The following is a 25,833-nucleotide window of genomic DNA, read 5'->3' as shown; positions in this document are numbered from 1 at the left end:
TGCCCACTCTAGCCCGGCCGATACGAGGCGCTGCGATGTAACGCACAGGGCTATGCCTGCGCACTTGGGACACCGTGCTCCTCACGGCATAACACGGTGCCTGCACGGTCCACCTCTCTCCACGGTAAGCATGGGGAGTTGGCGCAGGTTTCCTACCTGACTTAGCCACACTCCCCATGTGCCTCCCCCCAATACATTTTTGGGGCTGCCTCTCGGGCTTCCTTGATCGCCGTGCCAATTCCATTCACCGGTATCCCTCCTCGCACTGTTCCAGAGAATCCCAGGCGGGCTCCGGCACTCTCCCTGGGTCGACCGACCACCTTTCTATCTCGTCCCATGTTGTCACCTCCTCCAGATAGCGCTGCTCATTACCACGCTGCTTGGTCCTTTGGTGGTGGGTGATTCTGTATCGGCCGTTGTTGGTGGAAGAAGGTGAGGACCAATGCACAGCGTGGTATTTGTCCATAATTTTTAATAAAGAAATTGAACACTGAACAAAAACAGCAAAGTGAACGAACAAAACCGAAACAGTTCTGTCTGGTGCAGAATTGAAACACTCAACAGAAAATAATCACCCACAACTCAAGAGTGAAAACAAGCTGCCTAAGTATGGTTCTCAATCAGGGACAACGATTGACAGCTGCCTCTGATTGAGATCCATACCAGGCCAAACACAGAAATACCAAATCATAGAAAAACGAACATAGACAACCCACCCAACTCACGCCCTGACCATACTAAAACAAAGACATAACAAAAGAACTAAGGTCAGAACATGACATTTCTCTACTATTATTCTGACATTTCTCATTTTTAAAATAAAGTGGTGAACCTAACTGACCTAAGACAGGGCATTTTTACTAGGATTAAATGTCAAGAATTGTGAAAAACTGAGTTTAAATGTATTTGGCTAAGGTGTATGTAAACTTCCGACTAGTAAAACTGTTTCTATATAAACCAGACCTTTGTGAATAGTTTCCACTAAGGACAACAGGGGGTCTGCACAGAAATGTGAATATCATCTATAGATCTCAACTAAGGAATCAGCCCTTAAAGGCCTTAAAGGCCCACTCTGTGAGTTTTACAAACATTTTCGTTCATTGACTTGAATATACCTTTATTAACAGTCTAACCCCAACCCAGCTGTACCTTGGCCTGAGTGAGGAAGGAGCCAAAGTGCTGAAGGGCTTTGCTCACACTCTCCAGGGTGTCCTCTGTTGAGTTGGAAACCCTTAGCTGTTGCTCTCCTTCTGTATTAAACCACATCTTGGCCTATGAAGTACACATTCAGATAGAAAAATATATATCATAAGGCATACTAATCAGACCTACGTGAATAGAGTATTAGTTTTCTTTCAATCATTTTAGGTGCCCTTGATTTGACCTCTAAGGGATTGGTTTCCCTAAACTGGGAAGGTTGTTGCTAATGTGACTAGAATGACGTTGTAAGTAACAGCCAACTTTCCAGGACATAGACATGTCTTATATTGGCAGATAGCATACATGTTAATCTAACTGCCTTGTCCAATTTACAGTAGCTATTACATTGAAAAAATGCCATGCTATTGTTTGAGGAGAGTCGTTCAAAACTCTAACGCAGTTGTTAAGTCAACACATCCATCAGTGCTGCTGTGAACAGCATTACTAGACATGCCAAACGGAAGATGTATAAAAAAAACTATATATAATTGATGCATTTCAATGTTTGAGTTGCTTTTATCACGGCAACTGGTTTGACACATTCACCTCTGAAGGTAAATAATGTACTTACATTCAGTAATCTTTGTTTGGTCATCCTGAGGGTCCCAGAGATAACAGGGAGCATAGTTGTGTTTGATAAAAATCTATTTTTATTTTCAAATGTAGGAACTGGGTTCTTCAGTTTGAACCCCTGCTGTCTTTGGCGCCACACCCACCCCACCCGACCATCTAGATGTGTGAAGGTTAGTGTATTTTCTGTAGGGAAGCTAATTATCCAACATGTATGACATTCCTTACGTTGTCTAAACTTACAAAAATGCTATGGTAATAAAAAAGGTATGTTCTCTGTAGTTATGTACTTGAAAATGTATAAATTGACCAATCCGGCTCATTTGGACAAACTCCTGGCAGACTTGATACAATATATATAGTGTAGTAATGTATGCTTCACTGAAACAATCTGAAACTTGGCACACACACTGCTGCTGTCTGGTGGCCATCCTCTAAATTCTCTTGCATTTCAAAGATGATGGAATCTAAAGTGTTATATTCTCCTACATTAATTTCACATTTCCACAAACTTCAAAGTGTTTCCTTTCAAATGGTATCAAGAATATCCTGGCTTCAGGTCCTGAGCTATAGGCAGTTAGATTTGGGTATGTCATTTTAGGCGAAAATTTGTAAAAAAGGGTACGATCCTTAAAAACAGGCAGGCGTAGTTTCCTATTCTAAGTGACAAATAAGAACGTCTGTTGTACACAATATACAGTGTCTTCAGTAAGTATTCATACCCCTTGACTTATTCCACATCTTGTTGTGTTACAGCGTGAATTCAAAATGGATGAAAAATATATATAATCTCACCAATCCACACACAATACCCCATAATGACAAAGTGAAAACATGTTTTTAGACATTTTTATAGATCTATTGAAAATAAAATACAGAAATCTATCTATTGAAAATAAAATACAGAAATGTACATAAGTATTCACACCCCTGAGTCAATACTTTGTAGAAGCACCTGTGGCAGCGATTAACAGCTGGATTGTGCAACATTTGCCAATTATTCTTCAAGCTCTGTCAAATTGCATGTTTTGGAATATTTTAATTCTGTACAGGCTTCCTTCTTTTTACTCTATTAATTAGGTTACTATTGTGGAGTAACTACAATGTTGAGGGACCTTACAGATAATTGCATGTGTGGGGTACAGAGATGAGGTAGTCATTCATGAATCATGTTAAACACTATTATAAGCTCCTCTTTTCAGTTCGCCGCAGCTAGCGACTGGAACTGACAGCTGTGGCTGCTTCGTGTGATGTATTGTTGTCTCTACCTGCTTGCCTTTGTGCTGTTGTCTGTGCCAATAATGTTCGTACCATGTTTTGTTTTGCTACCATGTTGTGCTGCTGCCATGATGTGCTGCTGCCATGTTGTTGTTATGTGGTGTTGTTACCATGCTTTTATTTGTATTTTATTTAAACCTTAATTTAACTAGGCAAGTCAGTTAAGAACAAACTCGTATTTACAATGACGGTCTATCAAAAGGCAAAAGGCCTCCTTTGGGACGAGGGCTGGGATTAAAAAAATACATGAAAAAAATATTTAAGAAAAAAATCACATCATGACAAGAGAGAAACCACAACACGGCATAAAGAGAGACCTAAGACAATAACATAGCATAGCAGCAACACATGACAACACAGCATGGTAGCAACACAAGACAACACAGCATGGTAGCAACACAACATATACTGTGTTGTCATGTGTTGCTGCCATGTGTTTTGTCCCCACAGAAGGCCTTTTGCCTTTTGGTAGGACATCATTGTAAATAAGAACGTCGTTAAATGAAGGTTAAATAAAATACATGTCAAAATGCAAATTGTTACTCCTGAAATTATTTAGGCTTGTCATAACAAAGGGGTTTGAATACTTATTGACTCAAGACATTTCAGCTTTTCATTTTTAACTAATTTGTAAAAATATAAAAAAACATAATTCCACTTTGACATTATGGGGTATTATGTGTAGGCAGGTGACAGAAAAATCTCTATTTAGTCCATTTTGAAATCAAGCCTATTACACAAAATAATGTAGAAGAAGTCAAGGGAAGGGGTGTGAACACTTTCTGAAGACACTGTACTTCTATCTGAATGTCCTCCAGCTGATGCAACAGCTGATGCATATTTTAGTGTTACTTGCCTCGAAGCGAGCATAAAAGTTATTTAGCAACCTCCTGACCTACCGTGTCGAGATCTGACTCCGCCTCCCTGAGTTTGAGCAGGAAGTCCAGGTGCCGCAGTGACTCGTTGGACCTCATCACCAGCGTATGAACACTCTCCTCCACCTGGTTATACAGGACCGTCACTGACTCCAAAGCGTCACTGTAATAAGAGCTGGACGTTAGCAAACATTCACTCCTGTCCTCACCACTTCACAATGATAGATGGTTTATGGAGTTCTGGCACAAAATGGCTGTCGTGGCATCACCTAGATGGTTGATACCATAGAGATGGATGAATTGTGGTCACTTGCCACATAGCCCGTTTTAGCTTGGGCAGTGTCATGGAGGGCTTTCACAATTGTATGGGTGTTACACATCAGTTATCCACAACAAATCATGAATTTTATGAAGACCAATACCTGTAGTCATCGGACTTGGCAAATCGAAACTCTTCCCTCCTCATTCTGGCCAGGATGGCCCCACCTTCTCTCTGTAAAGTAACCAATCGGATGTCCTGCAGTACCTCTTTCATTGAGGTCTTCTGATCTTGAATAGATAGCTGGACGTCCTGAACAAAAAACAACAACAACAACCTAAAGCTAAAAAAAAAGAATGTTTTATTTAAGTTACTTCATGAAACTGTAAATACCTGGGTGGTGTCCATTTTTGGATTGCCATCAATTTTCTTGATTGCTCTATGTAGTATATGGGCTGCCCCTTGCAAGTCCGTCACAAAGGAAATTAGCTTCTGAAACGGATTAAGAAAATAGATTTTAGGATCCAGACTCAAAACAAAGCCAATGCAATAGATTGGGGGGGTTTATGCTTTGGAATACCAATGACAACAGCTATGCAAACAAGCCCAAACTCGCCCACTATCCCAAGAAGATCCTTGTTGACTAATCCTGCAACAACAGGAAATTTGAATTATTATGTGGATTATAATTAATGGACATGTAGGGGTTGATTTAAAACATTTTCATAGTCTGAAATTTCTTAGTGGAAATTAAAAAACTTAAGAGGCCTTTTTAAGCCTTTTTAAACCTCAACTACACTACAAGTTTTACATTTCCTGGATTGCAGGACAGTTCTCCTGCAACAGGTTGATCGAAATAAGATCCTACATCTGTCAACAACAATTTAAAATTAATTTGATGACACTTTGATTTACTAGAAATCTACAAGAAATCTTGACCATACAAATGATTTAAAGAGGCCATGACATATGTTGAAACCATTTATAAATATTATACTGCACCTGATGAAACTGCAGCCAATCAGTGTGGCTGTAGGGGAAGGTCCCGCCCAATTCAGAGGTCAGCTGTTGTCCCTCCACCAGCTTGTGCAGGGCCTTCAGAGAAGTCACCATGTCCATCTGATTGACAGGAGGCATGTGGGGAGGGGTCAGTCATATTACAGAGCGAGGGCCTGTGTGGACATGTCTCAATAGTCCAGATTGCAGGATGGAAAATGAGGAAAGGACGTATCCCTCCTATTGCTTTCAGATTAGTGTATATGAAGGAGAGGAGACAAGAGGAGGACCCCCCCCTCCCCCTTTAGACAAATCCATGGTGTCTTGCAAAACAGAATTATGGGTGTGTGTGCGTGTGCGTGTGCGTGTGCGTGTGCGTGCGCATGTGTGTCAGTATGCCCTCTGACCTGTAGTCCAGGGTGTCTTTCAGGGCGAGGGCTTGAGTCTTTATCTACTAGCATCAGCACAATGCGGACTGCATGCAGGGCTTGTTCCTATGGAGACGACCATTAAGGAAACATGTCAGGACAAGACATCATTGCAGATCATCACAATGTATGCAATATGAATATAGGGTCCATTGAAAAATGTTTGCATAGCTTGTTCTTCAGTACAGACGGATTGGTTGTTTAGCAATTTAGCGTCCGGTAACTAGATGACTTCATACTGCATTTTAACATCCAGTAACTAGATACCTCCATACAGCATTTTAAAGGTCCTGAACAGTCATTATGAAAAGTACTTTTTCTCTCTAAGCTAACTACCAGGAAGTTTGAAAAGACAGGCTGAGCGTGCAGGGAACTGACAGCTCTTTGAAACAACTATTTCAAGTAACTTGGATGCAGTGAGCACTGTCGTAAAGTAATCTCAAGCAAATTTGGTGATACACAAAGCAACTCAGACATTGAAATGCATCAATTATATATAGATTTTTTATACATCTTCCGTTTGGCATGTCTAGTAATGCTGTTCACAGCAGCACTGATGGATGTGTTGACTTAACAACTGCGTTAAAGTTTTGAACGACCAATCCCCCCCTTTTGTTCCATGCTGCATGAAGACCAAGCTAGGCATTAACTAGCTTACACCAGACAGATGAAAGGGGAAACATATAAGCAATGTTCCCTCTAAGCCGCACAGAAGAAATATCAGGACCAGTGAGAAGCACGAGATTGAACTTCACTCTTTCTAGACTTTTCCCTTTCAGTTAAAACTATCAGCATTTCTCTTTACTGGGACAATTGTGATCGAATGAACGCAATAATAGTCACTTTCAATGCAACATAATAAAACAAACTATGCAAGAGATTTTGTGGTAGGGCAGAACACTTCAGAGTAGTATTCTATTGTATTGACACACAGACCGGTACGGCATAAATAATCAGAGCTGCAGTCGGCTTATATGCAATTCGACCATTGCCATATATGGATCTGTGCCATTCACTTTGAAATGGACTGTGTTTACAGCATGAGCAGTCCTGAGTAGATGCACTTGTTTTGAGATCAAAGTGAGAGCTGCATGTAGCCACGTGTGCACATTTTGTTCATATCATTTTCTAGGCACAAAAACCACACTCAAAGAGCTGTATTACGCCATAAACAAACAGGAAAACGCTCATCCAGTCCTAGTGGCCGGGGACTTTAATGCAGGGAACTTAAATCAGTTCTACCTCATTTCTATCAACATGTTAAATGTGCAACCAGAAGGAAAAAATTCCTAGACCACCTTTACTCCACACACAGAGATGCGTACAAAGCTCTCCCTCGCCCTCCATTTGGTAAATCTGACCACAATTCGGAAGTGGCAGGGACTGCAAAGTATTCCAGACTAAAAGTGACACTAGCCTACCAGACGAGCTAAATAACTTATATGCTCGCTTCGAGGCAAGTAACACTAAAATATGCATCAGCTGTTTCGGACGACTGTGTAATCATACTCTCTGCAGCCGATGTGAGTAAGACTTTAAACAGGTCCACATTAACAAGGTCGCAGGGCCAGACGGATTACCAGGACGTGTACTCCTAGCTCACATCAACACCATTATCCCAGAAACCCTAGACCCACTCTAATTTGTATACCTCACCAACAGATCCACAGATGATGCAATCTCTATTGCACACCACACCGCCCTTTCCCACCTGGACAACCTATGTGAGAATGCTATTCATTGACTACAGCTCAGCGTTCAACACCATAGTGCCCTCAAAGCTCATCACTAAGCTAAGGACCCTAGGTCTAAACACCTCCCTCTGCAACTGGATCCTGGACTTCCTGACGGGCCGCCCCCAGGTGGTAAGGGTAGGTAACAACACGTCCACGACGCTGATCCTCAACACGGGGGTCCCTCAGTGGTGCATGCTCAGTCCCCTCCTGTGCTCCCTGTTCACTCATGACTGCACGGCCAGGCACAACTCCAACACTATCATTACATTTGCTGATGACACAACAGTGGTAGGCCTGATCACCGTCAACGATGAGACAGCCTATAGTGAGGAGGTCAGAGACCTGACCGTGTGGTACAAGCACAACAACCTCTCCCTCAATGTGATCAAGACAACGGAGATAATTGTGGACAACAGGAAAAGGAGGACCGAGCACGCCCCCATTCTCATTGATAGGGCTGTAGTGGAGCAGGTTGAGAGCTCCAAGTTCCTTGGTGTCTACATCACCAACAAACATGGTCCAAGCACACCAAGACAGTCGTTAAGAGGGCACGACAAAACCTATTCCCCCTCAGGAGACTGAACAGATTTGGCATGGGTCCTCAGATCCTCAAAAGGTTTTACAGCTGCACCATCGAGAGCACCCTGACGGGTTGCATCACTGCCAGGTATGGCAACTGCTCGGTCTCCGACCGCAAAGCACTACAGAGGGTTGTGCGTACGGCCCAGTACATCACCGGGGTCAAGCTTCCTGCTATCCAGAATCTCTATACCAGGCGGTGTCAGAGGAAGGCCCTAAAAATTGTCAAAGACTCCAGCCACCCTAGTTATAGACTGTTCTCTCTGCTTCTGCAAGTCTAGGTCCAAGAGCCCCCCCCCCCCCCCCCCCCCTCTGGAAAGCTGCTGCTACTCTCTGTTATTATCTATGCAATAGTCACTTTAATAACTCTACCTACATGTACATATTATGTCAATTACCTCAACACCGTTGCCCCCGAACATTGACTCTGTACCGGTACGCCCTGTTTATAGCCCCACTATTGTTATATACTGCTGCTCTTTAATCATTTGTTATTCTTATCTCTTACCATATTTGAGGTATTTTCTTAAAACTGCATTGCTGGTTAAGGGCTTGTAAGTTAGCATTTCACTGTTGTATTCGGTGCATGTGACAAATACAATTTGATTTGATTTGATTTAGTTGGCGAGTTATTAGCCCAGCTATAGATTATTTATAGTCATCAATTGGGGAATGATTGCTTCCTACGAGAGCACCACACGTGTGCATTTCTATCTTTGAAATGCTAGTCAGGTAAAAATATTTTTTTGTCTCAATGGGTCAATTTGAGACAGGCTCGAATAAGCTAAGTAGCCAATAGGCAGAGGGTAGCATAATTTGTCTGATTCTTTGTAATAATGGTATGGGAATAATAATGCATTTTATTTTGCAAAGTGGTTCCTTTCTCAAACAACACAACAACATTTTCAGTCACCTCCTTGTCTGAAGGACAAGTGGATAAGCAGGTTAAAGTCAAACACTACATATTTTTTTCCCAGAAGTCTCATGGAATGTAGGCCTACATTGAACAACACACATTGGCTGCTACTGTAGGCTGAATGATAGAACAGCTATTTTCATGTTAAAATGTTATGCAATGCATTTCCTCCATTGTTTTTGGTGGTGGGCCACTCTGGTAGGTCTACATAATGATCAAATAGCAACAGAGCCTAGTTGACCACTGTCTGAAACTGTAACTTAAAGCGGTTACAGCCTCAGTGTTCACAGTAACACACACTGGAAGTTGCACAGAACTGAAACAATGTTCAAGTTTGCACTCAGCATATCTGAAATTAGCTCAGTGCCCCCAAAAATGTGAGGGAACATTGCATATACGTATCTTTGCCATAGATGAATAGGGTAAGCTTTTAATTATATTTGTGACCGACCGGCTCAAATTGGTACTACTGGAGAGACCGTCTTTGTCTACACCCATTCAGCATTGTTCACACCCTCTTAAGTTTAGCCCCGCCCATCTCTTAAAGGGTTGATCCGAGCATTCTGTCCTAACAACAGCAGTCAAGCACCCCTGTAAAAACCTATATTAAACACAGAATTCAAAACAGCTATTATGACAAGTATGTATTTTGTGGTTGTGACCCAGAGACTCTTGACCATTTATTCTGGGACTGTTCTTATGTCAGAAATTTTGGAGTCAGTTAGAAGATTTTATTTTAAAATAAACTACTGTTAATGTTCATTTGAAAGACTCTTAATATTATGCTTTATTTTGATCCAAATTATATGGACCCTCATTTCACTTTCATTGTTCATTTGTTTATTTTTCATGGCAGATTCTTTATCCATAAAATGAAGATGTCAGCTTACAAACCCCTCTTCGCATTGTTTAAGACAGAATTTAAATATTGTTTTGTAATGATCAGTAAGTGTAAAAACAAAAAAGCTATATGTACCATAAAACTTTCTAACAAATTGAACAAAATGTATCTCTTGTTTGTATATTGTTTGTTTTTGTATTTGTTTTGTTCATAATAATAATAATACAAAAACATTTATATAAAAAGTAGTCCAAACTAACTTGCTAGCTACTTCCAGACACAAATGAGAAAACAGCTCACTGAACATTACTCACCCTACCAGAGCTGGTTAGGCTGTTATCCAGAGCATTGGTGACTGCAAATGTGCTATCAGATTTTCCGTTCGTAAATTCAGAGTGTTTCGCTCTCGGAGCGTTCAAGCGCACACTGGACGCTCTGGCCGAGGAGTAGGGTCGTTCTGACCTCACAACGGCAGTCAAGCACCCAAGCTAACTTGCTAATAGTAGCTTGCTAGCTACTTCCAGACACTTAATGAGAGAACACCCCACTCTGACCATTTTACTCTCCCTAGCAGAGCTGGTTACGCTGTTTTCATGTTATCCAGAGTGCTGGTGACTGTAACTGTGCTGCTTGCAACAATTTAATTACGTTTTTTTGCCGACTTTTACTGACACCGGCCATATTCAACAGGTGTTGAACATTTGTAAATTCATCAGTGATTCTACACTCTGGCACACTCAGACGAGAGTCTTTTGTTAAGACATGTAGCTAGCTAGGTAAACAATGAACCCTAATCCCAACCCTGCAAGAATCTACAGGTAGCTAACCAACCAGGTTCCATGTTAGCTAGCTAACATTAGGCTATAACTAGTCAAGTAAATGGGTCTGAGATATGAATAATAAGATCCCACAAGTAACGTTAGCTAGCGAGCCAGCCAGCTAACGTTAGTTTGCTAACAGTACACTTTAACTTGAAATGAAACCACTTTCTGTCAAAATTAAAAACGTGTAATATCTGAAAATGTAGCTAGCTAGACTATCTTCCCCTCATACATCATTGATGTACGCATCTCCTGTCGGATACTATGGTTGCCCTTAGTTTGAGATGTAATCCGGAGACATGTTTTCTCCATCTCCTTAGCTATCATACTCAAATTCCACTGATTTCAAAACTCGGTCCTCCAGAAAGTGGAGACCATACACGTAATGTTAGCTAGTGAGCCAGCCAGCTGACGTTAGTTAGCTAACAGGACACTTTAACTTCACATTGGGCTTATGCAGTTTTACTACGCAATACAATAAAAATAAAAAGCTGCGCTAGAGAGGATTACCTAGACATACAGACCAGCTCAAATAGACAGAAGCATGCTATATGGCAGACCAATCCAAACTCATCTCTCGGCATGTCCAGCCCACTCATTATCTCAGCCAATCATGGGTAGCGGGAAGGTTTCTCACTTTTTCTGTGGCAAAACCAACTAGGCTCTTAATTAAACAATTTTATTTGTATTTACAGATGAAATACAAGTTTGTTATTAAGGCACATGAAATTTCACATGTTCCAGAAGGCATTTCTGCCAAAAAAACGCATTTTGATTTAAAATAAAAGTTTACGTTCAAACGGCTCTCCTGTGAAGTAGTGACCCGCGACATACGCCTAGTTTCCTGAAACGAGTCACAAAGGCTGACATCCTACAGTAAAAATTTTGTGCCAGTAGAGTAGCTATATAAACCACACCCTTCTGCAACCAATAATTCTCTGATGTTGTTCACAAGGCGGTACTTATTTAAATGAGGTAAGCGAATATCATGTTGCCATTGGAGTACCTTAATGACAGTTAAGGTGATGTCACCTTGTCTTCTTTAAAATGAATCCAAGTGTTTGGCATGGGGGAAGGGACCAGTCAAACTTTATCAATATAGAAGCAACTGTCATTTTTCATACTTTGGTCATCATACTTTAATCTGGTTCCCTTCACAAGACTGTTCCTGAACTTTAACACCCTGTAACTAGATACCTCATGGTATGACACCCCACTATCAACTCTTTATCTCAGAATCTAGATCGGCAGATGGATTATAGTTTGACAGTTGACTCTTAATGTGAAGGACTGGCTCTTATTTTCCTAACCTGAACCATCAGTAGGGCTTTGTAGAAGAAGGAGGGAGGAGGTTTCTTCCTGGCATCGATCACCACTGTCATTCCCAGGTCCCGCACCTCTTTTCTAGGAAAATACAGGGAAGTGAGTTGGGGCATATTAGAAAGTTGTTCACACTATCTTGGCATTCTCTCACTTTACCTGATTGAGGTGTCATTTCAGTGGTTTTAGTGGTTTCACCTCTCCTCTCCCTCTGTCTCTGTCTCCGTCCCCCTCAATTCAAAGGGTATTTCGCTCAATTCAATTTAAGGGCTTTATTGGCATGGGAAACATATGTTGACATGGCCGAAGAAAGTGAAATAGATAATAAGCAATACAAAAATAAATGTAAACATTACACTTCCAAAAGATTCAAAAGAATACAAAGATTTCAAATGTCATATTATGTATATCTACAGTGTTGTAATGATTAGCAAATAGTTAAAGTGCAAAGGGGAAAATAAATAAACATAAATATAGGTTGTATTTATAATGGTGTTTGTTCTTCACTGGTTTCCCTTTTTTTGTGGCAACAGGTCACAAATGTTGCTGCTCTGATTGCACACTGGTATTTCACCCAATAGATATGGGAGTTAATCAATATTTGATTTATTTTCAAATTCTTTGTGGGTCTGTGTAATCTGAGGAAAATCTATCTCTCTAATATGGTCATACATTTGGCAGGAGGTTAGGAAATGCAGCTCAGTTCCCACCTCATATTGTGGGCAGTGTGCACATGGCATGTCTTCTCTTGAGAGCCAACTCTGCCTTCAGAGGCCTTTCTCAATAGCAAGGCTATGCTCACTAAGCCTGTACATAATCAAAGATGTCCTTAATTTTGGGTCAGTCACATTGGTCAGGTATTCTGCCACCGTGTACGCTCTGTTTAGGGCCAAATAGCATTCTAGTTTGCTCTGTTTTTTTGTTCATTCTTTCTAATGTTTCAAGTAATTCTATTTTTCTTTTCTCATGATTTGGTTGGGTCTAATTTTGTTGCAGTCCTGGGAAATGTTTGTGTTTGTGAACAGAGACCCAGGACCAGCTTGCTTAGGGGGCAAGTTTATCTCCAGGTTTATTTCTCTGTAGCTGATGGCTTTGTTATGGAAGGTTTGGGAATTGCTTTCTTTTAGGTGGTTGAAGAATTGAACGTCTCTTTTCTGGATTTTGATAACTAGCTCTCACACGCAGAGAGAGTACCCCCCACTCAAGCCCCCACCACTATGTTCTTTTAAAGCATGCATACCAGCCAGTTGGCAGTCATTGTGGTTTGTCAGGATTGGATGCATCATAAAGGGTTAAATGAGGGACATAAAGGCAACAACATTAAAGGGCCTATCTGTTTAACCAGGCAGCCGTCACCTTGAACTTCAAAGTGTGTCCATTATTAAAGCTGTCTAAACAGATTAGATTGTAAAATGTGTATTATGAGGACATTTGGCTTTTGAACAGTCCCAGCTCCAAGACCATGTCAGCTGGGGGTAAAGCTAGAAGATTTAAAAAATAAAATAAAAACATGCACTACTAGCACCGACATTACTGATAGCTTCTTTAATGAGGAAAAATGTACTTACTATGACTGTGATATGTGGTTGTCTCACCTAGCTATAGTTGCTACCATGCTGTCTTGTCATGTGTTGCTGCCTTGCTATGTTGTTGTCTTAGGTCTTTCTTTATGTAGTGTTGTTTTGTCTCTCTTGTCGTGATGTGTGTTTTGTCCTATATTTCTATGTTATTTTTTTATTTAGTTATTTATTTTATCCCAGCCACCGTCCCCGCAGGAGGTCTTTTGCCTTTTGGTAGGCAGTCATTGTAAATAAGAATTTGTTCTTAACTGACTTAAGGTTAAATACATTTAAAATAAATGTAAAAAGCTATCTTACTGTAAGATGAATGCACTGTAAGTCTCTCTGGATAAGAGTGTCTTATAAATTACAAAAATGTAAATGTAGAATCCACAAACCATGTCAGGTCAGTGATTACTTCAAGGAAGGAAGGAAGGAAGGAAGTAAAGAAGGAAGGATGCATTAATAGAGTATTCAAATAGGGCTCAAGCACAAGGCCTGTGTATGAGGCATGTACAGTAATGTTTTACTGCCCCCCTTTGGTTAAAAAATATAACCAAAAATCCATGACTGGAATGTTTTGACAACTTGCACTAGAAAGTGCAATTATTTACAAACAATGTAAAATACTAATTTCCATGTCATTAATTTCATAGGTCATCTCACACAATGTGTCTAGTAAAAGGACACAACACATGCATGACTGGATATTATAGTAAGGTAAGGGCAGACCAGACTAGTTGATCACCCACACCCTATACAAATCACATACAGTAAACTCCCTTGAACTATCACCGAAGATTATTAGGGATTGATTGGTATTACCTGGGGATGGAGTGGAGGTAGAGTAGCACTTTGCACACCTCATGGGCGTACAGCAGAGGAGATGTCCAGCCCTGCCTGTCCCCATGGACCTCCAGCACGGCCCTGCCCACCCTGTCTCTGCTCCCTGGAGGTTGAGGAGACAAGGGTGTCATGGAGAGGTTAGATGAAGAAAAGTGTGGACCAGGGTCGTATTCATAAGGGCAGACCGTAGCAACACGCTTTGCAACTGAAAACGAAAATGAGTGTTTGTTATTGGACAACTCTGGATAACACTAAACGCAATGCAGAAAAAAACACTGTACCTGGCAGACTGACAATGCCCAGGTGAAGCAGACCGCTGATGCTTCTGAAAATGGAGTGTTGGGTGGAGGGAGATGGAGGAGAACTGGATACGGGGGAGGGGGGTTGGATGGGGGGAGCTGAGGGCTTTGTTTTTGGGCTCTGGGGTTTGGTGTCAGGTCTGTTGTGGGGTGCAATAGCCCGCGTTTCAACTTTGCCAGGCTGGGGATCTTGTGGTGAAAAGAAATGACAGATCATATGAATTTCAATTTAACAAGGAAGATAGACACGGTTTGTGAAACACACAGGGTTGAAGAACAATGCCCTACTGTAAAGTCTTCCTTGTTGTTTCGAAGAAACAATAGATCAGCATTTTCAAAGCAATTCTGACACTATTCTGCACTGTATTCACTGTATATCCTGTTCACTGACCTTTGGTCTTTTAGCACTGGGAGCATTTATTTTTTCAGAGATGAATCTCAATGGAGTCTTTCATGCAAACCTTATCCTTACGCGCCACATTTACGCAATTCACAGCCTTGCATTGGACATGCTCTCTCCCTGTAGCCAAACACTTTGAGGCTGTTAAGCCTGGCTTTGATTTCTAGCATTCTAACTTCTTCCAGAGCCAACAAAGGCTTGTCTGTGCTCCCTCTCCCTCACCAGTCCAATAGTCTTCTGAGTGCCCCTGTGAGGGTGTAGGGAGGAAGTATGTAATAAGAAATGGGGACAGTGCACTCTCGTTCCTCCCTAGCTCACTGACAGTCCTCTGAGTGTCCTTGTTAGGGCCCTTGTGAGTGCTTAGGGAACAGGAACTGTTTCTCTCCATTAAAGGAATGCCATGTTTACTACCATAGCCAATGGACACTGGCCTAATGGCCCCTTCTCAGAGTACAGCCTTATTAGAGTTAGGGAGCCTCATAGGGAGCCTCTTTATGGCATCCTCTGTCCTTTGACACAGCACACTCTCTTCAGTAGAAAGGGTCAATGTTGAGTTTAAATTAGTTGTTGTACACAGAGATGGTTTCAATGTCCATTTGAAACATGCACTTTTTATGAAGCAAGACAGTATGCTGAATGTGGTACAACAATACTATAGCCTAAATGTTGCAATTCTGTCTGTGAGGTATTTCGACCCTCGGGAAATACAAAACATTAATCTCATACAATAGCAGAGCAGTAAAAATCTACTGACACTCTATCTAGGATTCAATTCATTGCCAACTCAATGCAAGCATAGGCTCATTGAATCCTAAATCTGTTGTTATCCCAAACAACATGAACGTCCCTTTAAACATGTTATTAAACGGTTCGTTCTCACAGTGGTCACAGATAGGGCATTCAGATGTTGAAGTCACTCAGCTGTCAGACGAAACTGCCAGTTGTTTCATCTGAAAACTGATAACTCAGGAAATTTCATCTGACAAATGAGAGATGTTCTAATATGGATGCTGTACATAGTCACTATTACCTTTCTTGGCAGACTGCTGTCTGTCCAGCTTGGGGGACATCGGCCCAAAGGCCTTGCCTTTCTTACATTGCACCACCTGGGAACTGGGGGGAATCATCTCTGGGCAGATGTCACTGTGGCTCCTGTTGTTCAGTTTATGGACCAGAGGACTTCCTCTGGCCTTCTCAGACACGGTGGACAGTGACCTGGGCTTGGTTTTGTGTTTACCTATGGTTTTCACCGCCTCCGGGTTCCAAATTGGCTTGGAGGTGTAGTCACACTCGCATGCATCAACCATGACCAGGTGAGAGATTGCCGGAGGTAACGCTACCTTTGAGTCAGGTCCCGATTGATGGGCCATGTGGTGTGTCTGAAGATAGGGTTCCCCTTGGCACAGTTTATGGATGATTTGAGTTTCTATAGTATTTTTTCCTGGTTTGTGAGTTATGGCAGGTTCAATGGATTTGTGTGGTATGTGATTTAGGTCCAATGGGGGTTCTTTACCAAAGTGTCCATGTTGGTGTGGCTCGTGACCTACAATAGGCTCCTTACAGTGGTTACAGCACTCCCCGGGGTCCTGACCCGGACCTCTGGCGTGACCCCTGAAGCCCATCTCCTCCCCTTCACAGGAGCCAGACTCCTCCAGAGCAGCTAGCAGACCTATGCTCCCCTTTTCAAAGGGAACTGGGTTGCGCAGAGCTGCCAGGTAGGAGTCCCTGTACCTGCATTTTAGTTCCTGTCCACTAGGCTCCTGACCTAGCCTCCTCTGGCTGCATGGCATGCAAGGCTCTTCTGAAAATCTGAGGCTGCGCCCACAGGGGGTGCTGTTCATGAGCGGTACAGGGGGAGGGGGCCTGACTGGTTTGAACAAAGGGGGAGTAGAAGAGTTGGGAGTCTTACTGCATCCCGTAAGAGACTCTTTCTTCTTTGCGAAATCCACTAAATCCACGTAGTCACCTTCGACCTCGCGGTAGTTCCGGCTGGTGTCCCAGGTGTTAGGCGACACCCAGCCCACAGGCTTGACTAGTGGTTTGGCACACGGTTTGGGAACAGATTTTTCATGGTCCCCCTTGATTAGTTTCGAGGTACCATCCATGAGTCTCAAAGACACAGAGATCCCGTCCCTGGCAGGAAGGATCATGGTCTCTAGGGAAAGGGCGGAAGAAGTAGAGTCGGAAGAGGATGGAATCTGCAACGCCGTCGGCTCAAACGGAACGTCACGGATAACACTTGGTGTAGTCATTGTCTTGGGCTTGTCCAAAAACTCTGGAATGGCAACTTGTGCCCAGGGCACTTTCATCACTCCCTGGTCGGTGGAAAGGAGGCAGCGGGACAGTGGGGTGCCATGGCGGCCGTCATTCACCTCCCTCAGCCAGTCAAGGGTGAAGATGCACGGGTAAGAGGTCTCGGGGATGGGGGTCTCCTCCACCTCACGGCAGCCCTCCTCCAAGAGACTTTTGAGAACGATGCGGGCTGCCTGTTCTCCAAAGGGCTCCACCTGCAGGTAAAAGTCTCCGGGGCGCAGCAGAAGAGGGTTGAGTGAGGCCAGCTGGATCACGGTCCTGTCGCGAAGGCATAGGGGCCAGCCCTCACAAAGGAAAAGCACATCCGAGTACGCAGCCTGGGGAGAGGAAGGGAGAGGTTGGGGAGGGAGGTAAATTGCATGGATTTACGATTTCTTAGGTCAGTATTTTTTCGACATTAATCCTGCGGTAGGACTGCACATTTTTGTTCCAGCCCAGCAACAGCGCAACTCAACCAATTATCAACACCCTTGATTAGTTTAATCAGGTGTTTTAATGCTGTACTAGAATAAAAAATACTAAATTATCCATCATTTAAATTCCCGGGGTGCCCACTAGGGGTGCACTTAAGCTATGTAACATGTGCCATGTGAGGAGACTAGAATCCTAAACAAAGCAGGCTTATGTCTACTTTAAATTGCATTTGACAGACTGGAATGGAATGAGGGAAGGATAGAGTCACCATTCATTTCACCTCAAATTCACCTTTATGTCAGTACACTACTGAGCTGTGGTTATGGAAAACTGATTCTGGCCTAAACCAGACTGTTATTGAGCCTCAAATAAGACAAATGCCTGGTATTCTAGACTGTTTTCTTTTGTACAATAAAAACAATCAAATATAATCCTTTGCTCAGCGATGTCTGCTCAGCGATGTCAGCTCAGTTGCGTATCTGGCTAGCAACCACAGAAAATAATAGTATTCGGGATTGATGAGGCATAAAGAACAGCTTGGATGTATCCCCTGATGGACAACTAAACCTTTTGTTGATCTTTTTTTGCTGAGATACAGTTAGAACCTCAGTTGTAAACCTGTGCGGTTTTACTGTTACTGTCAAGTTGCTCCATCTATTCTCTCTCTCTGTGTGTGCGTGTGTGTGTATGTGTCTGTCTGAGAGAGATAGGGAGGTGTGTGTGTTTTTGTGTGTCTATGTGTGTGTGTGTGTGTGTGTGTGTGTGTGTGTGTGTGTGTGTGTGTGTGTGTGTGTGTGTGTGTGTGTGTGTGTGTGTGTGTGTGTGTGTGTGTATGTGTGTGTGTGTGTGTGCGTGTGTGTGTGTGTGTACTCACACACGCCGCCTGCTGCACGATCTCCAGGAGGTGTTTGGACGGGATGAGAAAGTCCAGCAGGCAGTGCAGCGCATCACCGCGGTATCGCTCCTCGATGGTCCTGAACAGCTGGCTGAGGACAGTGGGCGCTGTGGCCTCGAAGGGCGGGAACAGGGCCGACAGGGCACTCTGAATGGACGAGTCCAGGGATTCTGGATTCTAGTGAGGGAGAGCGATAGAGGAATGTTTTAGTTTCAAGTCAACTTCCACATCAACAAGTTCAAACATCAAATTCATTTCATTTCACATTTATATAAGATTGGAACGCATGACCAAAGAGTGAATGATAATGCAATTGTACCCTGACCCTTTTCATTGCAGCCATTGGAATGCAATGCAGGTATGTTTGCCAGAGTGCAAATCCCATAACTATGTGAATAGTTTCAGAGGTGAGTGTATATTTTGACCTCCACTAGTGTTGACAGCGCCGGTTTGTTTGAAGAAAGTCCACATAACCGTAGAACGTCCAAAAAGATAGATAATCTGTAAAGGTAAAGCCACAGGACCGATATCTTTCTTGGCTTTTACCGCTGCTCTGGGCCCTCTGGAATGCCTCAAAGCAATATCACTTGAGAGTCAGCAACCCAAAAATGTTGACCTTTGAAGTAAACTGTATGGATATTTAGGGGCATTGTAGCCTCTAGTTGTGGGTTCATATTCAGCATAATCATCAACATCGTCAAAACATGATTGGAACGCTGAAAAGAAGGAACAATGCCCCAAAGCCAAAACATTCTCTAAAATGTAATCATTTCACTCTCTGACTTCATTTTTAGTTTCAGGAAAATATTTTGTTTTGTTTGAGTGGGGAACTAAACTAATCAGAAAGCCTTTGGCATGCTCTGGATATGCTTAGCTCTGTGTTTCATGTCCTTCCAAAATGCACCTAATTTAAGCTGGTACTCTTCAAGCAGGGAAAGAGTCATGGTCTGCGTGAGAGAACAAAGAAATGTATGGTCTCCTTCACATCCCCATAGAGAAGAAGTTGTGTAAACGGACACCATTGTGCACTAGCGTCAGGCATGATGGTAGTTTTACTACATACAGTATATGCTATGCTACATATGTCTGTTTTAGATAGTCACGGCAATAAGAACTAGGCCACATTTATCCAGGGTTGTGCTCTGCTTTCTGCTCCTTGGACCACCTGTGGAGAATAGTACAAACTAAACACACAGAAGCAATCGGGGGAATTTAAAAGGGATATTGCACGCCAAAATCAACGTTTGTTAGACATTGTCCCACCTGAGAAAGTAGTATACTGTCAAGTAGTCCCGAATGTGGTGATGCTTTCCATTGTGTACAGCAGTGGTTCCCAACCAGGGGTACTAGGAACCCTGCGGGTACTTGGCCTATCCACAGACGGTACTTGAGAAGACTCATTTACCAGCATACTGGTAAAATGCATACTAGGGGGTACTTCAGGGGTACTCCAGGCAGAGCAAAATTCAGTTGCAGTACAGTACATTAACTCAAAAAGATTGGGAACCACTGGTGTACAGGATAGCCATATACATTTAGATAGACAAGGAACGTTCAAGTGTTTTTCTATCACAAATGTTGAATAACATTATCTTTGAACTTACTCTGACGATATTCTGTGGAGTTCGTCCTTCAGCTGGTCGAAATTTGGGACGAAAGTATTATTAAACTGACTTCAAAATGTAGGTTTCGGTGTGTGGCATTCAAGATCTGTTTGTGCATAACCTAAGGCACGTGCACAAGACGGAAGTACATGCACATGCAGGTGTTTACATTGTTTTGTGCATGCGACAGGTGATCGACATTTCAACTCCTGCGCCAGTAATCATTTCTTTGGGTATTTTGCCTCAAAGGTCGACCAGCTGAATTTTATTCAACATTCTGCCTTTTAAGGAAACTTACTTAAGTTTTTGCAGTGCTTTGTTTCAGACTGTATACCAAGAATTTGTATAACAGTCTTATTTATTAGTCAAATGTCAAGATAAATTCAGTACCACAATGTTGAAAAACATGGGAAAAACATTTGATTTTGGAGTGTAATGTCCCTTTAGGTTCTGTGACACTGATAGGGAAATACACATTGATTTCTCTAACTCTACACATATACAGGGCCTTCAGGAGGTATTCACACCCCTTAACTTTAGGCACGTTTTGTTGTGTTACAGCTTGAACTTAAAATTAGATTTTTTGTGGGAATGACATTTGTTGTCGCTGGCCTACACATGATACCACATAATATCAAAGTGGAATTATGTTTAGAATTTTTTTCTCCTCAAATGAATATAAATGAAAAGCTGAAATATCTAGAGTCGATAAGTATTCAACCCCTTTCTTATGGCAAGCCTAAATATGTTCAGGAGTACAAATTTGCTTAACGAGTCACATAAGAAGCTGGATGGACTCACTCTGTGCAATAATAGTGCTTGGTGAATTTATTAATTACACTTTGGATGGTGTATCAATACACCGTCACTACAAATATACAGGCATCCTTCCTAACTCAGTTGCTGGAGAGGAATGAAAACCTCTCAGGTGACCAATGGTGACTTTAAAACTGTTACAGAGTTTAATAGCTGTGATAGGAGAAACAACATTGTAGTTACTCCACAATACTAACCTAATTAACAGAGTGAAAAGAAGAAATCTTGTACAGAATAAAAATATTCCAAAACATTCCTTCTGTTTGCGACAAGGCACTAACGTAATACTGCAGAAAATGTGGCAAAGCAATAAACTTTTTGTCCTAAATACAAAGTGTTATGTTTGGGTCAAATCCAACACACCACACTACTGAGTACCACCCTCCATATTTTAAAGCATAGTGGTGGCTGCATCATGTTATGGGTACGCTTGTAATCGTTAAGGACCAGAGAGTTTTTCAGGATAAAAAAGAAACGAATGGAGCTAATCACAGGCAACATCCTAGAGGAAAACCTGGTTCAGTCTGCTTTTCACCAGACACTGGGAGATGAGCTCTCCTTTCAGCATGACAATAACCTAAAACACCAGGCCAAAGCTAAAATGGAGATGTTTACCAAGAAGACAGTGAATGTTCCTGAGTGGACGAGTAACAATTTAGACTTAAATCTGCTTGAAAATATATGGCAAGACCTGAAAATGGTTGTCTAGCAATGATCAACAACCAATTTGACAGAGCTTAAAGAATTTCAAAAAGAATAATGGGCTAATGTTGTACAATCCAGGTGCGGAAAGCTCTTAGAGACTTACCCAGAAAGACTCAAAGCTGTAATCGCTGGCAAAGGTGAATATGACATGTAATTGACTCAGGGGGTACAACAGTTGTGTAGATGTGCCTGGAGAAGTGGGTACTCTAATTTTGCCCAAAACTTCCTAGCGGCCTGCCAGGCGAAGGAAAAGCACCCTGTGTGAAAATTATATGAAAACAGTAACCTAAAATGATAAATCCCATATGACAAATCTCAACCCAAGCTTTACTGTGGAAGTAGGCACATTTAATATGTTTTCAGGTTTTTGTTCTCAAATAAAAACAACAAAATTGGATGTTCTAAGTCCATAACAATACTTAAACCATATTAGGAGACTATTTTTGAGGTCTGGGGAAAAATCTAAGAAATTGTGATTTTTGAGTGTAGTTACTTTAATTCAAATGCACAGGCACCTAGCACTGTTGTTTGGTTAGTGATGTTTCTGTAGCACTGAGATGGAGTTTGCAAAACAAATGGCCACTGGATTGGTGCAAATAATCATGATATCATTCTGCCAGGCTACTTGGTAGCTAGTTAACAGTTAATAGAGAAGGTTTTGGGAAAGCCTTTCCATCTGCCAGAAGACGGTTAGGCCTATCATTTTCATCGCTATATTGTTCCTGTTCCTTGTTTGAAACCTGGAAGATTTTCTTCATATTATGAGGCATGTCTCACCTTGCTTCAAAGTAGCCTATAGCCAAAATCCCACCATATAAATGTGGAGGCAGTTATTTCATAACTGTCTCCACATTCTCTTGTTCTATTTGATTTCTTTCAACTTTCTTTCATTGTCTTGCAGCCAAAGTCACTATCCTAGTCATATTAGCAACCCGTGATAGTTGTTGCATCTTTAGATCGCCCCTCTTTCTAAATTTCTAATGGATATTCTGATATCTGTCCATGAAACTGCTTGCATGTGTGTTGTGCATTTTAGAACAGTGTTTATCCACAAACTGTTTTTTGGAACATTTGCGTGTAGGCCTAATGCCTGTGTGCACATTTCTGCGCCTAAAATGTGAAGAAATAATAGTTGATCAACATTTTAAGCTAAACATTCTAAACTTTGTTACCAGCCTTATTAAATGATATGGCTACTTTGATACGCATAGTGGGGATTAAGAAGTGAGTATATGTAATGCCCACTGAAAAATAAGTGTGTATACCCTCCACTACACGGGTTGAATACATACAGTGGGGCAAAAAAGTATTTAGTCAGCCACCAATTGTGCTAGTTCTCCCACTTAAAAAGATGAGAGAGGCCTGTAATTGTCATCATAGGTACACCTCAACTATGACAGACAAAATGAGAAGAAAAAATCCAGAAAATCCCATCGTAGGATTTTTTATGAATTTATTTGCAATTATGGTGGAAAATAAGTTGATCTGATTGATTAAATACCAATTATTGAAAAAAGTATTAGAATTGGGCTGCCTGTGTAAATGCAGCCTAATTGTTGGTTTTTGTGAGGATTCGTGAACATGCTATCTGAAAACAGTTACCTGGAAATTACATGGATTTTCAAGACTGGATTCCTATTTCATCTGAATGCAGCTGAGCTCTATATCTGTAGGTCTGTCATGTGTATTTGACTTGAATATGCTATTGGCTTTGTCTAGGACTGAGAGAGAACTCGCATGTTTTGCACAGTCAGTTGGCAGCTTTGGTCCACGTTTCAGACTTGCACAGTGTACTGTATATTGGATTGGATAGGATATCTCAGCACAAAGATGCAGAAAAAGCATGCTAGCTCTCACAGTCGGTTCAAAGTTCCCCTCTGTGTTGATCTCCAATCCCGCAATGACTGTTTTTAGACCTGACCTGATTTAGCTCTCTGGCTTAGCCAAGGCCACTGGGAGGTCTAGGGTAAACAGGCCTCCAACATCTTCAAAGGCCTCACACTGGCTGAGGGAGAGACACGCTAACATAATATATGCCAGATGACTCAAAAGATATGCTAAATGCTAATGAATGATAACCGGCTAATGCACTTCCCTCATGAGAAAAACACACTGGGGAGGCAGGCTAGCCTAGTGGTTAGAGCGTTGGACTAGTAACCAGAAGGTTGAAAGTTCAAACCCCCAACCTGACAAGGTACAAATCTGTTGTTCTGCCGCTGAACAGGCAATTAACCCACTAGGCCGTCATTGAAAATAAGAATTTGTTCTTAACTGACTTGCCTGGTTAAATAACTAATAATTAACAACACTGTGCATTATACAACAGCATTTCAGAATCCATTCTGGCACTGTGCTCAAATGTTTTGTTCTGTTTCAAATAATAATCGCCAAAATCCTGATCAGGTTTGTTAGTGCTGGGCTCAAACAAACATGAGTCTGTGCCTTAGGAATCATCTAAAAAACACTGTTCTACTTTGACCATTATGTTAATGTAGGTCGAGGTATGGCTTTGCAGTTGTGCTCACATTATTAGTACATTACACCAACAGGACGTGGATAATAAAATACAATAATGGTTGTATTGAACCTCCATCGATAGTTTACTAATTACATGAAATCTTTGTGTCTGTTAGAAAGATTACGTCCTCAACTGAAAAGAATGCTTATTTCTGCTAATTGTGCACATCTGTTACAATACATCAGGAGTTGAAGAACAGAACTGCCTTTGAGGCCGGTCATCCGATGTTAATGTATAACAGCTGTGAATGAGTCATCATTCAAGAATGACTTCTACTATATGTCCACTGACCTAGACTTAGCGCCATGTTCAATAAAAAAGTACTCTGAAGTTATACCAGACTGAGCCAGCACATTGTCCTATATTTGCTGCTAGACAGTCTATCCATTATTTGTCCCCTATGGGCTCAGGACAAAATTAAGCAAAAATGTACACAAACAAGACACACGTGCGTTTAAAACAATTATCAAATCGGTATATCAGTACTCTCGCAAAGGCCTTCCCATTCAACCCTGCTGAGGTCAATACTTTTTTACCAGAAATAAAACTATAGACTGCGGCTTTAAATGGCCACTGCAGTTCCTGATTTGGCCTCGCTCATTAAGAAACGCTAGCGGCCATGACTGAAGCCAAACGAGAGCTGTCTTGGGGGTGTAGTTTGATGTGGGTGTGTTATGTTTGCATATCATGCCCTGGTAGGTACTGTTGTTGGTCCCTCTTGGGTCACCATAGCAACAATATAGCCACTTCCTCAAAGTAATCACTTCCTTAAAATAGTCAGAAATAATCTAAAATAAATCAAGAAATGACATTTTTTGCCAAGGAGGTCTTAGTCGCACAATTTTACATCCAGCTAAGGTGTTTGGTGTAGTATTTCTCAAGTTTAAAAAATGTGCATGAAAAACTAGTCTGCATACAGTCTATCGAGTTGGGAAATCGCTCAGGGCTTATTTCTGAGAACAATAACATGTCTACAACATCATCATTTGCAGCTGTCAAATTACTGTAAATAACGCACAAGCTACACACTGTTTATCACTGCCCAAAATCACTTGTTAGTTAAGTTCTGGTAACACTTTATTTATTTTAAGGGTCTGTAACAACCATTAATAAGGCATTTACAAACAGAATGCTCACCATTTATATTAGTAAATGTTAATAAGCTAGTTAATTCAAAAATATATTAAAAAAAATATTTTTCCTTAATTATCTGTTGCGTTATGCTAATTAGTGTCAGTTGATGACAATTCTCCCGGATCCGGGAGCGGTAGTTCCAAGAGGTTAAATATCCTGTGTATGTCATTTAACCTTTATTTAACAAGGCAAGTCAGTTAAGAACAAATTCTTATTTCTAATGGTGGCCTACCCCGGCCAAACCCTAACCCGGGCGACACTGGGCCAATTGTGCACCGCCCTATGGGACTCCCAATCACGGCCGGTTGTGATACAGCCTGGAATCGATCCAGGGTCTGTAGCGACACCTCTAGCACTGAGATGCAGTACCTTAGACCATTGCGCCACAAGGGTACCAGGTATTGCTGGAATGTCTACCAATGGCATGCCCATCTTTTTATGAGAAATTACACTGGACACTCAAAACAGTATTTATAAAGCATTAATAGCTCACACTAATGATAAGTAAATG

The 25,833-nt window shown here is 41.7% G+C and overlaps 1 protein-coding gene across 3 annotated transcripts in view; it reads right to left on the bottom strand.

The window, feature by feature from the left end:
* The window catches only part of LOC139413808 (pleckstrin homology domain-containing family G member 4B-like), a 69,065-nt gene that overhangs the window by 25,831 nt on the left and 17,401 nt on the right, over positions 1-25,833 (bottom strand). For all 3 annotated transcript variants that reach the window (XM_071161584.1, XM_071161583.1, XM_071161582.1), the window contains exons 2-12: positions 18,525-18,722; positions 15,954-17,553; positions 14,506-14,712; positions 14,204-14,327; positions 11,810-11,903; positions 5,586-5,672; positions 5,185-5,301; positions 4,576-4,674; positions 4,346-4,494; positions 3,948-4,086; positions 1,150-1,272 (exon numbers count right to left, since the gene is read on the bottom strand). In XM_071161584.1, the coding sequence (XP_071017685.1) occupies positions 1,150-1,272; positions 3,948-4,086; positions 4,346-4,494; positions 4,576-4,674; positions 5,185-5,301; positions 5,586-5,672; positions 11,810-11,903; positions 14,204-14,327; positions 14,506-14,712; positions 15,954-17,553; positions 18,525-18,722 (2,937 nt within the window). The remainder of the gene's footprint in view (positions 1-1,149; positions 1,273-3,947; positions 4,087-4,345; positions 4,495-4,575; positions 4,675-5,184; positions 5,302-5,585; positions 5,673-11,809; positions 11,904-14,203; positions 14,328-14,505; positions 14,713-15,953; positions 17,554-18,524; positions 18,723-25,833) is intronic.

Source organism: Oncorhynchus clarkii, chromosome 7, assembly GCF_045791955.1.
Source record: "Oncorhynchus clarkii lewisi isolate Uvic-CL-2024 chromosome 7, UVic_Ocla_1.0, whole genome shotgun sequence".
In the NCBI taxonomy this organism is placed as follows: Eukaryota; Metazoa; Chordata; class Actinopteri; order Salmoniformes; family Salmonidae; genus Oncorhynchus; species Oncorhynchus clarkii.
Note: the sequence above shows the minus strand (reverse complement) of the source record. Positions and strands in the feature narration are given on the sequence as shown.